General features: G+C 45.0%; 1 protein-coding gene across 11 annotated transcripts in view; it reads left to right on the top strand.

Moving 5' to 3' along the window:
* Positions 1–17,277, top strand: part of mcf2l2 (MCF.2 cell line derived transforming sequence-like 2) — an 83,144-nt gene continuing 65,867 nt past the window's right edge. For 5 of the 11 annotated variants that reach the window (XM_076277901.1, XM_076277900.1, XM_076277905.1 and 2 more), the window contains exon 1: positions 16,532–16,820. In XM_076277901.1, coding sequence (XP_076134016.1) covers positions 16,733–16,820 — 88 coding nt within the window. In that variant the 5' untranslated portion in view covers positions 16,532–16,732. Of the gene's footprint in view, positions 80–9,859; positions 9,974–16,531; positions 16,821–17,277 lie in introns of those variants that run through there. The other 6 variants (XM_076277909.1, XM_076277902.1, XM_076277906.1 and 3 more) reach the window with 4 other exon arrangements.

The raw sequence follows: 17,277 nt of genomic DNA, 5'->3' as shown, positions 1-17,277 counted from the left end.
ATGCTCTGCTGGATGCGGGAGGACGAGATGTCTGTGCAGGAGTTTCTGCAGCGCGTTGAGTCCATCATCCGGCATGTGGGTGAGTGTTAGCCCCTGTCCTGTCCGGAGGATCAGGGCTGGGTGTGCGGGATGGGGTGCTGTGATGTTATGAAATAGAGAGAGGATGCGGGGAGTTTTGTATCGTATATGGCTGTCAATTCTGTATGAAGAACCTGCCACAACTAGAAGGTACTCTATGTATGGCTTACAAGGCATCCATTGCTCCACTGATCTACAGTATCGGTCAGACTTTTAATCTGGAGAATACTTATTCCAGTTAATCGTTAATAATGGTATACTGGAAACAGTCAATATGTTAAAGGTATGCCAAAGTCAGTGAGTCAGTTTCGGACAAACAAGCTCTGATGATAACATGCAGGTCTGTGAATCAGATAAGGACATCAGAAAATAATTTGAAACATTTCTAAATCATTTAAAAATCTCTACCAGAGCAGCTGTCATATTACGTCCTCATTACGGTGTATTAAATACTACACGCTATGTTTAATTACAGTTTCAGTCTCAATTACATTTATCGTTACAGTCTCTGGTTTCCAGTGTATCGTAGAATGAGGTCATGTGGTCCCTGAATGTCAAGTAAAATTGGGCCACTGATAGGCCTACATACTCACCCGTCTTCCAGTTATGAGTTTTAGTGGGGTTTAAGAAGAACCAAGAATCTGAATGCGTGTGGGCATATTTTAATTAGTTTGTGGTCAATTTAGCTCCTGTAGCACATTTTACCACATTTTAAAAGATTTATCTCAATAAAGCAGCCTCCTTGAAAACCTCAAAACTGAAAGTGAAGTAATTCTGTTTTTGTCCCAGTTAACTAGATGAATAGGCAAAATTACAGGAAAGTGTTTTTATTATGTTAATAACAATGACATCTCAGTGTCATTAAACTGAAGGTGGAAAAGAAGTAATGAGCAGACTTTTCCCTTGTAAACCTTCGCCTGCTGCGCTGAGTGTTCCTCTGGCTGCCCGGGGTTCCTCAGGCAGGGCAGAGGAAGTAGGTTATTGTGCCACTCTGGTGCTCCCATTTCTTCTAGATCAGCAGCCTCGGCACTGCAGCAGCCTGTGGTGGGGGCTGAGCGCTCAGTTGCTATGGAAACTGCGCGATAGGTAGTGCCTGCATACGGCCTGTGCGTTACGCCATATTGATGATGGTGGAAGCCGTCCGGGCTGGGCTTGCCCTCTCCCGTCCTCCAATTCTCCAAGGGGACCCAATTAATGGCATCATGTTAAGCCAGTGAGTCACTCCTGGTCACAATCGGACATTTGGAGTGGCTCAGAAAGTAGACGGGGGTCATTTATTCTGGTCATTAAGCCATTACTCAGACATAGACTGGGTTAGACTAGGCATTTTAAATGACTCATTATTCAGCATTTTGTATTTTATCCAGATCTAAAAATATCTCACCAGTGTTTGACATTTCACAACGCTGGAAATGTAGAATAAAAGATACATTATTTAAAGCCTTGTTTTAAATCTGGGTAAAGCTTGTTTCATAGCTATCTTTTTATTTCCTAATTCTACACTATGAATGACACTCCATTCAATCACATGATGTGAAGATGATGCTGTGCATCTGTAGTTTTCAGTGTGCTGCTAGAGGAGAAATGGCCGGTGAGGTGGGGTGGGTGTGAGTCTCGCTGCGGTGATTCAATGTGATTACAGTCCCACCTTGTAAGGCATGACTGACTCACCCCGCATCAGACAATCCTGGCTGGGTATGCATTCTGATTGGTAGATGGTGACATCATGTTTCCTGGAATGTGAGACGTGTAATTTACTGTAGGCCTGTACATACATCATGGTGTTTGGAGAATTGGAGCACAAGTCGAGCTGAATGTTGGGTCAAGCCCAGCAACCTTCATGTTTTTGTCCTGTTGTAGTAGGAACACCATAAGGGGCTTAAATTCATTCTGAAATCAATAGATCATTCTATGTGTTTATCCACGGAAGAGGAGTATTTTCACACATTTATAAATATCGTACCACGCATGCGTAAAGCATACTAGATATAAAATTGTGTCTCTTTGCTGCACACGTTAAGAAATCTTCAGCTCCTCTCGCCTTGCAGAAAAAAAGAATAGAATGGAAATGCATTGATTTGGTCAACCTCCTCTAAGAGGATTAACATGAGTGTGCCACTCAGAATGAGTCCTGGCTCTGTGGTAAACACACAAATGAAGCTGTTCAGGAGGGTCAAACCCAACACAGCAGACAGGGCCCAAAGCTGACCGGGATTCTTAGAGGCAAAGCAACTGGAAAATACATTAATGTCAGGATAATCAGAACAGTGTGTGTTTTCAAAGGCACTGGTGTCTCAGTGCATACGTTCTGCAGATGTGTTTAGAGAGAACACCCTTTCAGTGGTGAAGAGCAGGTATTTTTAGCATGTTTTAATTCAGTGATGTGAGTATATGATTAAATTTGGGGAAAAACATTCTCACATTGAGACTCCTCTGGACAAGAACATCCAGAACTGAATTATGCAATGTAAATATGTGAATATGAAAATCAGGAAAAGTGTGTGTTCTATGTACCGGTACTTTTAAAGTATGTTTTGTTAGTCAGTGACAGTGCCTGGTAGCAGTACCAGACTTCTCGGGTCCATTGTTTGTTTTGTGTTGTATTTCTGGCATCAGCTGGGCTTTTGTGACTGCACTTTATTTCAATTAACACCAACCTCAGCCCACTTGGCACGGTGCCAGCCTCTGTCACTCAGTGATACGGCCATCCCAGGCCTTGGCACACTATAAGACAATGCGGCGGTCTGAGGAAAAAAAGTCATGGCTTCCATGGCAAACAGCACCAAAGGTGAACAATGGAAGGTCATAAGACTTCCTTCCCCCCTCCCCTGCCCCTGATGTAATCCTGCCCTCATACGTCATGCTTAAACAGGCCTCACAGATGCCTTCCTTCCTCAGCTCGTTTCAATTGACTTTCCGTGACAATGGTCCTCAGCTGCAGGAACACCACGTTGCGGCTCATCCCCCAAAGTTCACTGTCCCAAAACTTCGTCCATTTTTCGTCCATGAGTAACTTAATTTTGTAATTAAGTTACTCATGCATATATTGTATATTTATTGGTACATATTAATTTATTGAAAGCTATCGTATACACAGCACTGGTCAAAAGGGCTGACCTTTGCACTGCACGTGAGAGCGGAGCGTATATTTCCTTCTCTATGATGCTGCTCAGTGCTAGTGTGCCCCTGTCTCTGTTGTGGTAAGCCTAATCGCCAGGCTAAGGGTGTATGGCTGTATTTACTTAGCCATGCGAGGCCCAGTGTTGGGATGCGGGGGTTTTCATGTGGTTTCCTATTTTGTTTCACAGTGGAGTCTCCCTTCACAAAATGCAGGAAACCGTTTGCCCTTGTTTCTTTCCCCCCCTTATTTTGCGTAGACTCTCCACCGACGCAAGCCACGAGTTACAGTCACTTAGAAACAGACAGAAGCACAGTGGAACAATACAGTACAACTTTTGGCCATCTGGTAGAGTCACAGTGTATTTTAAACAAGACAAGCCACTCAAACTGGACCATTTTAGCTCTGGTGGTTTAGAAACTTGACTTCCCTGAACCAAAACAAGCATTTCCATGTCATCGTGGTGTCTGTTTTTGCAGCTTGATCTTGAGATTTCCTGATTTGGATTGAAGAGCTTCATTTGTACTCCTCGGCTGTTGATATTTGAGGTTTTCCGCCTGTGAGTGTTTGTTTTAAGTCGGAATTCATACTGTGGAATAACGTGACTGTGGCTTTTCAGAAGTGACAAAGCATACATGCAACATGACACGTACGTGCAGTCATGTATGCATCAGAATGATATTTAAATAATTGTTTCTCTGGTCAGGTGATGAGAATTCAGTACATACAATCTTATAAACGGTGTTATCACATTTCTTAGAATCAGAATCAGGCTAATCTGGCCAAGTGAGTTAGAAAACAAAAGGAATTTTGTCTCGTAGTAGAGACAAGTCCGTATACAATACAATATTTCTGAATACACAGTAAATAGATTCAGAGACAACAAGATACATTTTTTTATGTGTCATACTGTCAGAGACCCCAAATCTCCTAGTGTGTCTGTCTGTATGTATGCACATTAGTGGGAGGTCATTCAAATGTGTGTGTCCATATGGATGGACCCAGCAGGACAGGCCCCACACAGGAGGAAGCCCAGAAGGCTGCGAGACTGGGAGCTGTCTGAGCCACGCAGGGCAGGAAGAGGCGTCATGGCAACCAGAGGAAACACGGTGACTTAGACACGTCCCCACAGCACTCGCCCCACAGTCGGGGGATAGTGGACTGAGGTGGGGGCAGTGTGGGGGCAGAGGAAGTGCACAGTCCGGATCCAAACACAGGGGCTGTTGCTTTTAATATGGCCTCTCATTCCTGTTTTCATGTTTCTATTGCACGCTGCCAAGAGGCAAAGGTCGCTCTGCGGCGTTCCAAGAGCCCCCACAGTGATGTCACGTGCTGCTGTGGCTCCTGACCTTCAGTGCTCATATTTGCAGGTGTTTTTAGGTGCTTTCTCAGCTCAATACGCTGCACTCACACAAACAGAGCTGATTTACCTTTTACCTGCAAACATGTCCAGAAAAGTCCGGAAATCAAGTAAGAGCCTATTGTTTTATGTATCTCACTCTACTTTCTTGCCATTGTTTGTTAGTCAAAAGCTTAAAAGTTATATAAACAGGTTCATCTGAATACGAAAAGTGGATTTACTTCAGATCATGTTATGGTGATACAGTATTTGTTTATATCTCCTTATATCTCCTCACTGCGGTGTGTAATTTGTTGTAATTCAGTTTGAATATGACCTGACTGAGATGACTTTGTGCTCCATAGGTCCCATGATCTGAGACACTGGTTGGGTTAAAGTACAAGGGGAGATGCAATTACAGTGTGTGTTGCGTGATGAAGTGTGTGTCTGTGTGGGCCTTAACACTCAGGCTAATGCTACTCCGCTAATGGCTGAGAGGAATGAGAGGCCAAGTCCATTATTCTCTCCTCCTCTCTTCCTCTCCTCTCCTCCTCTCTTCCTCTCTTCCTCTCTTTGCCTGCTGTCCTCCTCTTCTTCCCTCTTTATGAATCCCGCTCTTACCTTCCAGCAGTCCTCCCACACATACTCCCTCATAAAGGCACAGAAGCACACACACACACACACACACACACACACACACACACACACACACACACACACACACACACACACACACCACACACACACACACAGATACACACACACACTCACACACACATACACACACACACACACACACACACACACACACACACACACACACACATACACACATACACATGCACACATACTGTACACACACACACACACACCTTTGAATCTGACCCATAGAGTGCTTTTATCTGGGGCACCCTGGAGTGTGTGTGGGTGTGAAAGAGAGGCTAAGATGGTTGGCAGACTAAACTGACAGACGGAGACAGACAAGCAGAACCTCAAAACCTTTGAATACAATGTACTCTTTCTTCTGTGCATTTCTGTTCATTCGACGAAAATACCACAAGCTAGGCTACCCTTAATCTAAACCCGCCTCAAAACCAACGCTGATTGGCTGTTCGTTTGGTGAACGGCTCCAAATTTTCTTCATCGCAAATAGCCAGACTGATCTGCAAGTAAAATAAAATGGAGCTCGCAAGATCAGGATGGTCTCACAAGGCTAATTAATTATGCCCTTATAAGTATTTATTGTCGTTTTCATTGCTTTTTGAAGTCACTGTAACAGATTGTATATGTCTACTTCCTGTCTGCACTGCACGGGGAGGTAAACACCTTTCCTACCGCTGGTGTCCATGAGATCTCCTTTAAATAGACTGCGCTGTAATCAGATTACCACACACAGCGCACACTCATCCCTGTATGTTAAGATTACTATAAAAATACTCACATGAGCTTTAATCCCATATCGGAGAAAGTGACTATGAGGTGTGTTGTTGGTCATCCCTAGAGTTGATTAATTTGCAGGTTTCTGTTGCCCTTGAATTCACTGGTATTTAAAATCTAAGCAAGCAGTTGTATGCTGTCAGTCTGACCTGCCTTATTGTCTGTAAACTCCAAAATGTATATAAAGGGCCATTTGTTTCAGTGCTATATTGCCTTGGTATGATTGGTTAATTCCATCCCATACACTTGTATACATATATGCACACATCTTTAGTCTATTGTGTACTGGACAGGCATTGTGTTGCTGTTACCTCTGGTTTCCATCCTAATGATAGGGTCACACAAAGTATGTTGTAGGCAATGATACAAATAACATGCATAGCCTCAGGGGTAGCATTGCTGGAAAGCCTTGAAAGTTTCAGTGTGTCTGGAGATGGACAGGGCCCCTGGTACTTCTCAGGGCTTATGAATGTTCAGTGGCAGGTGGAGGTGCGAGGTGACGAGTTTTAGCCTTTCCCCTCACCCTGTTGGGGAGAATATTCGTCCCATTTTGGCAAAGGTGTTTGTGTCCTACAAAGGCAGCTTGTGTAACCTCCAAACTCCATCCACACGTGTCTCTGCTTCATTATATCTGCTTACACAACCCATAATAAGAGCTGATTATTATTGGAAAGGAAAATAAAAGTAGGTTTTTAATAATGCACAATGTGTGTTTGTCTCTGAATGACGTAATCTCGGACGGTTGATTTCAAAGACTCTCAACAAGGTCTTTCAATTAAAATGTAAAAGCTTCCAGTAAGAGAAAATGTCCAGAAAATCATAATATCGAAGTGGCATTATTATTTTAAGAACATACTTAAGTGTTGTTCTGTTTTATTATAAAAACAGTGTTGTCATGAGACAGTGGTAGGAAACATTGTAAACACTGTACCAAAAGACAAGCTGTGGGCTTTGCATTCTCATATGGATTCATTTGCTCTAACTGCTGATGTTTCACACTCTGGAAAACCTCCAGCCTCAAGAATGTAGGTAAGAAAGCATGCTCAGCACTTTCCGAGGCACTTTTATATGAAAGGGGAATGCAGTCACTGTTGTTTTTTTCCCTGATATTTTCCCTTTACTCTGGCTGAAGAGAAGCTTCACGTTGCGCCCCTTCAGTATATCAAGGCCCAATACATGCAGTGACATTAACGTTTGACGTATTTTACAGACTGCACCGCTTGGCCACAGTGCAGGGTTGTAGTTTTTAACTTGTTCAAGTCATACTATTGCCCAAAGCTCAGAAGGTCTCACATGATGCTTAGCCCCCCACCAAAGAGGGGAGGGGTGAGAATGCCAGAGACGGGGAGTCAGGAGGGGGGCGGTGAAAAGGGGGTGGGACGAGGTTGGGAAGGAGCAGTTTCTTCTTTGTGAGAAGTTCCTGATGGACTTACGGCCACACGCTCTCTCTCCCTCTGCTTCTCCACGTTGATAAATGCCTGGCAGGGTGGGAGAGGAAAGGGAAGCCCCTGAAGCCTCGCGCCATTGTTGAGGATATTTGTGTACTCTCTCTCTCTCTCTCTCTCTCTCTCTCTCTCTGTTACACACACACACACACACACACACACACACACACACATCATGCCAGTCAGCTCCGCTGGACCACCAGCTTGGATACAAAGTGACCGTGGGAGTCGGCATTGAACACACAGCAGCACACAGACACACACACACACAGTGAGGGGAGAGAGGTGCAGCAAGAGGTCGCTGGACGGACAGGACTGGGGAGTTCACTGGACCGTGGCCGGAGCGCCGGCAGTAGCAGCTCTTCAGGATGAGCTCAGTAATGTGTAAGTTGCTGCTAGCTGTGTGTGTGTGTGTGTGTGTGTGTGTGTGTGTGTGTGTGTGTGTGTGTGTGTGAACAGATTCAGTCTGAGCTCTGGTTCCAGTGAATAAGTGGGCTCTGCTGTGGCCACCACAGACACATGCTTGGCGGTTTTCTCTGCCTGGTGACTGATGTTTTCTGGTTAATGATGTGACTGCTGTATTACAGTGCTGGGTGAAATGGCGGAGACCAGAGTGCACCATGGGGATTTGCGTTGTGGTGATGAGCTGAACGTCTGTTTGTTTCTGCATGCAGGGTGTCATGTTATAAAGATATTGATTTTACAAAGAGACAAAAGCAGAATGGCCGATCTGTGGATGCAGTATAAAGGCATGTGTGTTTCTGCATCAGCTTTGTGTGTGTGTGTGAGAGTGTGTGCATTCTGTTGAGTGCTTATTGTTGTGATGACTTAATCATTTGTTCAGCGTAGACTACACTCCATCTGGTCTCTCACTCTTGCTGTGTGTGTTTATGCTAGCTATTGTTGTTGTGTCACATACACACACACACACACACACACACACACACACACTGTTCTCTGCGAGTCAGTCAGTTCTTCCATAACAAAATCACTTGAACATATCTTTGTGGACCTTACTTTGTGCACTATGTACATGCTGCTGGAGGGATAATGTCATAATGGTTGTTTTTCAGGGGCTGGCCTCTGTTAGTGAAGGAAAATCTTAATGCTTCAAGACAAAGCAAATACCAAGACATTTTGGACAACTATATGCTTCTAACTCAATATGGGAACAATTTGGGGAAGCCCTTTTCAATTCCAGCATGGCTGTACCTTAGTGTACGAAGCAACGTCCATAAAGACATCACTGGGCGAGTTTGGTCTGGCCCACAGAGAACAAGTTTCTCTACAGCATCAAACACCTTTGGGATGAACTAGAAGAGAGATTGTGATCCAGGCGTTCTTGTCCAACATCAGTGCCAGACCTCACAAATACTTTTCTGAACGAATGGGCAAAAATTCCCACAGAAACGTAAAAAATCTTGTGGAAATCCTACCCAAACGAGTGGAAGGTGTTATAGACAACTCTTTGGGACATCATTGAAGTTGCTTTAGGCGTAATGACAGGCATCCCAATACTTTTGTCTATATTGTGTGTGCATGGTGTGTGTGTGTGTGTGTGTGTGTGTGTGTGTGTGTGTGTGTGTGTGTGTGTGTGTGTGTGTGTGTGTGTGTGTGTGAGAGAGAGAGAGTTTGTGTGTGTGAGTCTGTGGGTAGGAATATTTTCTGTAGTGAGACAGACAATTGGGATTGTGATAGGGATTGTGAGGTTGTGACAGGTTGTGGCCAGTATGTTTGTGTGTGAATGTGAATGAGCTGTGGAGTAGAGTGGTGAAGTGACACAGACACACACTCGCCAACACTATCAGGTGCCGCCTGGCTGCCGTAAATAAATCCCGTGCGGGGGGAAGCATCTGACAGCGGCAATAATTGACTTAGGCTGAGAGAGTGATCCCTCCCTCCCTCCCTCCCTCTCTCTCTCCCTCTCTCTCTCTATCTCTCTCTCTCTGATCCCTCTCTATTCTCTCCTTGGTTGGCTCTGACCTTGGTTAAACTAGGCGCTGCTTACGCAGGCTGTCAAGCCGGGAAGCTGCTCTTGAACACATGCTCAGGTGGACACATACACCGACACAGAGAAACATGCCTCTACACTAACGAGCAGCCACACCAGCGCAGACACACACACAGAGAAACACGCTTCTACACCGACGAGCAGCCACACCAGCGCAGACACACACACACACACACACACACACACACACCTGCATACAAACAGAATCCACCCACATCCACACTCAGTCATACTGCCATACATAGTCACAGAGAAACACACACACACACACACACACACACACACACACACACTCACACTCAGAGGGAGAGCGAGCCGGCGCTGTGCGGTCGGTGGCAGCATGCATGCAGAGCTGCTGGCGTTCTGCTGCGGGATGGACGTCTCGTCGTCGCCGCGCTACCAGACGCTCCCCTCCCGCTGCCCGGCATGCGGGCAGTGCTCGCGCGGAGCCTCCTTCTCCACGGTGCGCATCTCTGCCGGCGAGATGGAGTCCTACCACCGCTTCCTGGGCGTGTGCCGGGAGACGGAGTCCGCCACCCAGAGAAGTATGCGTGCGTGCGTGCGTGCCTGTGTGCGTGTGTGTAGCCTCCCCCATCTAGTGCTCCGTAGTCTGGGGTGTGCCTGGAGCTGCTGTGGTAGTCGTGTAGAGTGGAGGCTCTGAGTCTCCTGCTGTTACTGCTACTGCTGCTTTGTGGTGATACAGTGAGCCACAGAGATGTGACTGTATCGGATTGCTGTGTAGCTGTTGCTGGGCAGGAGACGTGTGCCAGGCATTTTCTGGCAATTCTGTCCAATTTGTGTTCCTAGCATAAACAAGACATAGATGACAAGCCTCTCCTGTGCCCCCTCTTAAACAGGGCTTTGGGTGTGTCTGTCTGACACTCGCTCACTCCAGCCCTGTATACTATTAAGTGTGTATATGGTTCTATTGTAAGTATGCTTTCTCACTTGCTCCTGTGTCCAGCTAAGCACTCCGCAAGGTCTGAGCACGCAGCTCAGAAAAAAGAAATCAATGAAAAAAGGATGGATGATACACCTAAAAGTAGGGCAGCCAAGACCATTAGAAGAATTTGGTAAGCATGTGCAGAGCGCTGGCTGCTGTTTCCAGCCTGGCCATCTGGAGAGAGAACTGTCCACCTGTAGTGTGCTCTGTCTCAGTTGTGCGGATGTTGTGTTTCAGGCTGTTGTTGTTGTTGTTATTGTTGTCATTGCTTCAGGGCAGGATGTTTTTGTCTAGTGTAATTATCCTCTTCTATGCTGTGTTTACAGTGAACTGACCACCAGCACTGTCCAGCACTAAAGATCTTGCCAGCTGAAAGGACATACAGCAAAAATAAAAAAGGCAGAATGTATTCTCCAAACATACAGGCCATAACACAAAATCAAAATTATGAACAGTGGGCTTTGAGTATGTTTCTGTCAGATTCGGCCTTTTAGCTGCCTGATCCAGGCAGAGATCAGGACCCTTTTATCCACCTCCAGTAAGGTGTGATGACTCCTCACACATGCTTGGCACATTATACTGGATGTAGAACTGTCAAAAACCTTTATGCTTCCTTATATCTTTTACAATCCACCTTATTAGGATTTTGTTTTTTCCGAATCTTAAAATACACATAGGGAGGATTTCCTTATCTTCGTCATCTGGGATCCTCATCTTCCATCAGTAGCCGGTGCATTACGTATTTCAGGCATTCTCCATTAAAACAAAATGGAGCCTAAATAACCCTAACTGGCTCATCTTCTATGTTTTTTTGGAAATAGGTACAGGTTTATCATAGTCTGTCAAGAATGTTGAGTCTAGGTTTATGTTTTTCTCATGTTATCTATTTTTTGTGTCAGCCATGATTGATCAGAAAAGGTGTGTGCCATTAGCTGCTATTCGTTCTGTGTTGGGTGCTGCTAAGGAGGATGAGTCTGCAAGCTATCTGTGTTTGCTGGACACTGATCTCCCTTGTGTGGTGTATTGCTGTCTCGTTCTCTCGTATCATGTTCTGTGTGGACACCACATACTCACTACTGCGGTTCTTTCCTTGATTAGCTCTTAGCATTCACACGTCTGACATTCTGGCATGCTTTAAACTGCACCTTTTTGCTAAGTGCACAGCTGTCAGCTGGTCTACACTCTTCTGGGTGCAAACTTCACACTGTTTCTGTGATGGGCTGCTGGACAGAGGGTGTTTGCTTGGAGTTAGTCTGTCACCTGCTGTTTTCTGCCCCTGTTCTCTCTAATGGGTTTTCGTCTCTGTGGAGTGCACAGTCACAGCACCTCGGTGAAGTGGCTATTAACAGAATATTGTTAATCTGAGAGCTTCCGATGCATTTAGCCTTCACAAACCAATTGGATTACATCAGATGTGATGTATGTATTATGATTGTAGCCCTTACACAAGATGATTGTTTTTAAATAGTTTCTAGCTCAGCAGCTTAAAGTCAAATGGTCAAACTATGTAACATATTTCAAGAATGCTAATAGGCCTACCCATACATATCCTTAAAGGCTTACCTTTTGAAAACACAATATTTTCTCAGAAATTACGTTATGTGTTTCAGACCTATAGACCTGTACGTTTTCATAAGAGAGGAAAATCCCAGAAATGCCCCAGTCTGCAGATTTAACGTAATACAATTCTCATATTATTGTGTGTCACACAAAAGCCTTAACATTCCTTGAGCATTTGATCTGGCCTTTTTCTCTCCCTGTATGACTACCTTATTGTTTTATTTCGAGGCTCATTTTTAAACAGGGTTCAGGGCCTTTTCCACATTCCTTTGTGGAACTGTGTTAATAGACATTTTATCATGGGCTGCCCTTCCTATTCTTGTTCTGTCTTGTACCCTGGCAGAGAGGAGAAGAAAGGGGGCAGTCATCTCTTAATTTCCCTGGTGCCAGAGTTGAACTGAAACAGTGGATAGTCTTTGTGGCTAAGTAGTCTGACAATGTTCAGATGATCACACAGATGCAGAATATGTTCCTTTAACACATCAACACAATGCTTTATCCATTAGCTGTGTGGTAGTAGTGCAACTCCTGTTGTGCTGTGAAGTGGTGGAACAGTTTCACTAGCTACTCACTAGCTACTCAGCAGGAATTTTGCATTTTTTTGTAAGAAATGAGAACAGGGAGAAAAAAGATTGTGTGCTGTTTAAGGCAGCCATGCTTGTGCTGTAACCTCAGGAGCAGCCATTATGATAATGTCATAACATATGACCCACACAGTCTATGTTCCCTTAGATCTATATTATTACAGCTCCCATGGATATTTCTCTTTGAGTTAAGTGTGTCAAGTAAAGTTTGTACTCCAGCTGAGATGTTTCAGTGTAGCCACAGGGCTTTCTGTCCTTCAAGGGGGTTTCAAAAGTGCCGGCGCTCCTGGGGGAACCCTTCAATAACACCCCCACTGTAATCAAAGCCACCTGGGCTTTCCGAAACATATGCCTGGCTCAGTGGACACATTCCAAAGCACTGCATTTGTAAAGCACCACTCTGTCTCCCAGGGACTTGTTTGTGGGTCACCAACACCCAAGAACTCTCACTTACAAAGGATGCGAGGATTCTTCTCCAGAAGAATCCTAGATTTGGAGGCAGCACACTGATTTTCTTCCCACTTTTCTACTAGATCTATTGTGAGATGATTGTGGCCATTGTTGCAGGTTCCTGTAACTTTTTATTTGCTTACTCACTTCACTTCTTCCTCATTTCTTTCCTGTGCTGTACCACTACTTCATTGCTCACAGATAAATGAGGCTGAGGCTGAGCCATCCTATTATTTTGGTCCTGCTTGGCTTGCTCTCCTGTAAATTGTATCCGAGAAAAATAGCACACTGCGACAAATATTAAATTAAATGATAAAGCAGGGTTTGAATGTTAAAATCTGATTGCATTTAAATGTCATCAGCCAAGGGCTGTCTGCCTCTAAGTTGGAGAGATGACTGCATGTTATGTTTGGTGATATAATGATGTAGTTTCTTTCCATTGGGGCTGAGTACAATAAGTGTTGATTGATGACATTTATTCAGAGATATATTCCCACGCTGCTTGACATTAGTTTGCTTTTTTGTTTTGTGTGTCTCTGTGTGTGTGTCAGTAGCCATGTTTACATGGACAGTTTTTTTGTCATTCCGATTAAACTATTCCGATTGAAAAATCCGTGCCGTCTGTTTACATGGGGTGCGTTCTATTCCAATCAGGTGCTCTCAAGTGTTATAGAATCTTTGATCGGAATAGCTGTTGTTGCCTACTTTTTTCTTGAGAAGATACAGCAGTCAATCTGAATGACCGTCTACAGGTGTTCATTCGGAATAGGAGCGGACTACACCACCTCTTTCATTCGATTAAAATTCTGATCGGATCAAGAATTTTCATTCCAATTGAGGTATTTATATGACAATTTGTATTCCGATTAAGCCGTTATTCCATTTCTAATCGGAATAGAAGTGTCCATGTAAGCGTGGCTAGTGTACTGAGTACCTTTCCTGCCCACACAGTATGCGTCCAGTTTTTTGGTTTTGGGGCAGGTGGGGGGTGGATACATGCATGTCCTATTCCCAAGATCATTCACTCCCTTTTATAGCTTCTTCTGAGCATGAAACACAGGATTCTCATTTTGCCAGTAGCTTTTATGTAGAGTGACCACATGTTCAGTGGCTCTCAAGAAATTATTAGTATGAAATAAAATTAAGACCACAAGACCTGGATGTGATTGTATAATGAACAGACCTAAGCCGTGTACATGGGCTTACTTTATGCAGTTGTTGCCAAGGCATTTTATTAAATAAAGCCAGTGTGTTTATAATGAGGAGAATGTGTTGTCAAGTATAGAAATAAGATGAAAGCATGATTTTGTGCAGTTGCCATTGTGGATTTTGCCCAGTCTGAAAGTCTCACAGGGCCACTTGCTTAGATTGTTTTATATTAGATTTTCTGTGTCTTTCGAGCACTGGCTTGGCCTAAGGTATGGTATGTTTATGTGTGTGTGTGTGTGTGTGTGTGTGTGTGTGTGTGTGTGTGTGTGTGTGTGTGTGTGTGTGTGTGTGTGTGTGTGTGTGTGTGTGTGTGTGTGATTCTGTCAGTGGTGATGTTTCCTCTGAGCTCCTCTGTGTCATGAGATGTGTGTGCTGTGCAGGTACACGTACATGGTTTGTGTCCTTGTATCCTGTCCTGTGTTATTGCCCCCCCCCCCCCCACCTCTCTCTCTGTTTCTCTCCCTCTTCCTGGAGAGGGGGAGTATCATAAGACTGAGGCCTGCACTGGTTGAGTGTTGCTGTGAATCACATGGCTGGGGCTGCCCTGGTGTCTGTGTGCTAACTAAGGGGAGCCTTTGTTTGGGCCCCTGCTCCTTCAGCCCATTGATTAGGAGGGCCGCCTCAGGAGCCATTAGCTATTTTTAGAGGACACATTCCCCTGCCGAGGTGAACTTCTGCCCAGAGGTCTCGGACTGTCACCAGAGGCGGACAGCACTGAACCTACATGAAGAGGGCGATGAGTGGTCTGTGACAGAGTACGGGGTGACAGAGAGTTTGACTGTGTGTGTGTGTGTGTGTGTGTGTGTGTGTGTGTGTGTGTGTGTGTGTGTGTGTGTGTGTATATGTGTGTGTGTGTGTGAGAGGGAGAGAGAGAGAGACAGACAGACAGATAGATTGATAGGCAGACTGTCAGACAGAGAGAGAGATAGGGAGAAAAAATGAACATGTAAATGAATGATTTTATATCGACATGTATATGTGTGTACATGTCTTAAAGATGACATGAGTGGAATGTGGCTTGTACAATAGCATCTGACCATGCTTACATCAGCAAACAAGGAAAAATACTTTATTCTGTGTGTGTCCATCTATCTGCTCATCCATTGTATGTCATCTTTAACACTGCACAAATTGTGTAGTATGGATAGTGTTGTGTTTGTGTGTGTCTGTGTGTGCATGTGTCTGTTAGGATGTTGAACCCCATCAAGGGTCCTCTGATTACCTCAGCATTGAGAGCAGGAGCACGAGGACCAATCGCTTATTAAGGTGCCTATTCTGATTGCCTGTCTCCATTTCGGTCCACACGCATGGTGGGACTGTTACGCAACTTTGAAACAGAACGCGCCATTGTCTGGCCCTAGAGTGCTGCTGCTTGTTGAGAGTCTTACTGGGGTGCTTGGGCACGGCACTTGCTGATCCTCTCTCTCACAGCCGAAAGGCCAGAGATGGGCCAAGTGATTAAGCCTTTCTACTAATTATCTCATCAGAACAAGTCAAGCCGATCCATTTGTCCCCCTCCTGATCTGGAAGAACACCTTTCATATGGTGGTTTAACAGCTACACTGCCTTTTTGGGGGGAAATACTGGCTTTTGTGGAATTTTCACATCCTAATAAAAACTCACAGATGCACCCAATTGTATGCCATCCATACAATGAAAGAGATCTTATCATGTTTTGTGTCTGGTAATATTATGAAACGCCTCACACCACGAAGGTTGGGTCATTAGAAGAGACCTTTTCTATTGTTGCGGTGGCCTTGTCACAATTTCAAACCATCAAACAGGGCCAGTCTCCGTGGCTGCTTCCCAGGACTCTGGCTGTTCTGTAAACTTAATGTACAATGGGAAGGAAAAATGGGCTTATTTTACATACAATGCCTTGTCTGTGGACACCGGTGTTTGGGGAAATACTTCCTTCTGGATCATAAACAGTGCTGTCTTCCCAGGCAGTGGCAGTAATAGGCTTAATGGTCAAGCTCATTCATCCAGGGAGAGTGCTGTGGGGGTTGGGATGGGTGGAGTGTGTGTGTGTGTGTTTGGCTTTAAAGCAGTAGAGGGGGGGGGGCACGTACACTCCAATTGTCATTTTTTTTAAAGAACATCATCCTTCTAACATCCCATCAAGTTGCCGTGGAGAAAAAAGTTACTGCTTGCCTCATGACTACGACGGGAGAGAGAGAGAGTGCAGGAGAGAAAGAGACAGAGAGAGTGGGAGAAAGAGAGACTCTGAGGGAGAGAGCAAGAGGGTGCGTGTGCTCCCTGTCGGCTGCAGACTTGTGATAGGTCGCTCGGCTGCTGTTGCCTTCCCTGCTGAGATTGTGTGTGTGTGTGTGTGTGTGTGTGTGTGCTCGCTTTTAAGCTAAGAAGTCTGGAGGAACTAAGGCAAGCAAGCAGTTGAAGGAACTGGAAAAAGTGACCAAAGACGCATGACTCGCCACAAGAATGTCTCGCCAGCCAGGGCTCTGTCACAGCTGCTGCGTTTTCAGGAAGTTGTCTGAGGAGGAGTGAGGTTCAGGCAGAAGCAGAAGTGATGATGAGCGCTCGGCTGTAGGACGGGAATGTTTTCCTCCGGTGGACGTCCTGAGCCCCCCCCCCTCCCTGTCCTCTCTCCAGCAGCCGCGGTGAAGCGAACGAGACCAGTCATAGGTAAGACGTACAGCCCTAGCTCGCCGGCTGTCACGGAAGATTGGGTGAGCTCACATGAACAAACAAAGCTGGACTCTGTTAAAGAAACATGTCTCCAGCCAGCAACCTTATTCCGAATCAAAACAAAGGGTTGCAAATTTGTGGAAGTCGAGGACAAGGTAGAAACAATATGGCACACGAAATTTTGCAGTTGTTGATGACACTGTTACATTGTTATTTATCTCAGACAAAAGTATCTCAGTTGGGTATCTTGTGAATGTGTGGAAGAAAGTGCCACGAAAATGCCACGTTTTGTAAGAACAGCCGTTGTGTTCCATGGCTTGTGTGATGTGGTTTTCACATTGTCAGTGATGTTTATAGCCTTGTTGTAGAACTGATATGGTATGCTGTGTGCCACATGTTGGCCATGGAGCCAATGAGGCCATGGATGAAACATAAACATGTGTGTGTTCATCAT

Source organism: Alosa pseudoharengus, unplaced genomic scaffold (genome assembly GCF_046254945.1).
Source record: "Alosa pseudoharengus isolate Yale_2024_CS ecotype anadromous, Long Island Sound unplaced genomic scaffold, YU_APseudo_1.1 YU_APseudo_1.1_scf_11, whole genome shotgun sequence".
Lineage (NCBI taxonomy): Eukaryota > Metazoa > Chordata > Actinopteri > Clupeiformes > Clupeidae > Alosa > Alosa pseudoharengus.
The sequence above is the reverse complement of the archived record's forward strand: the minus strand, read 5'-3'. Positions and strand labels throughout refer to the sequence as shown.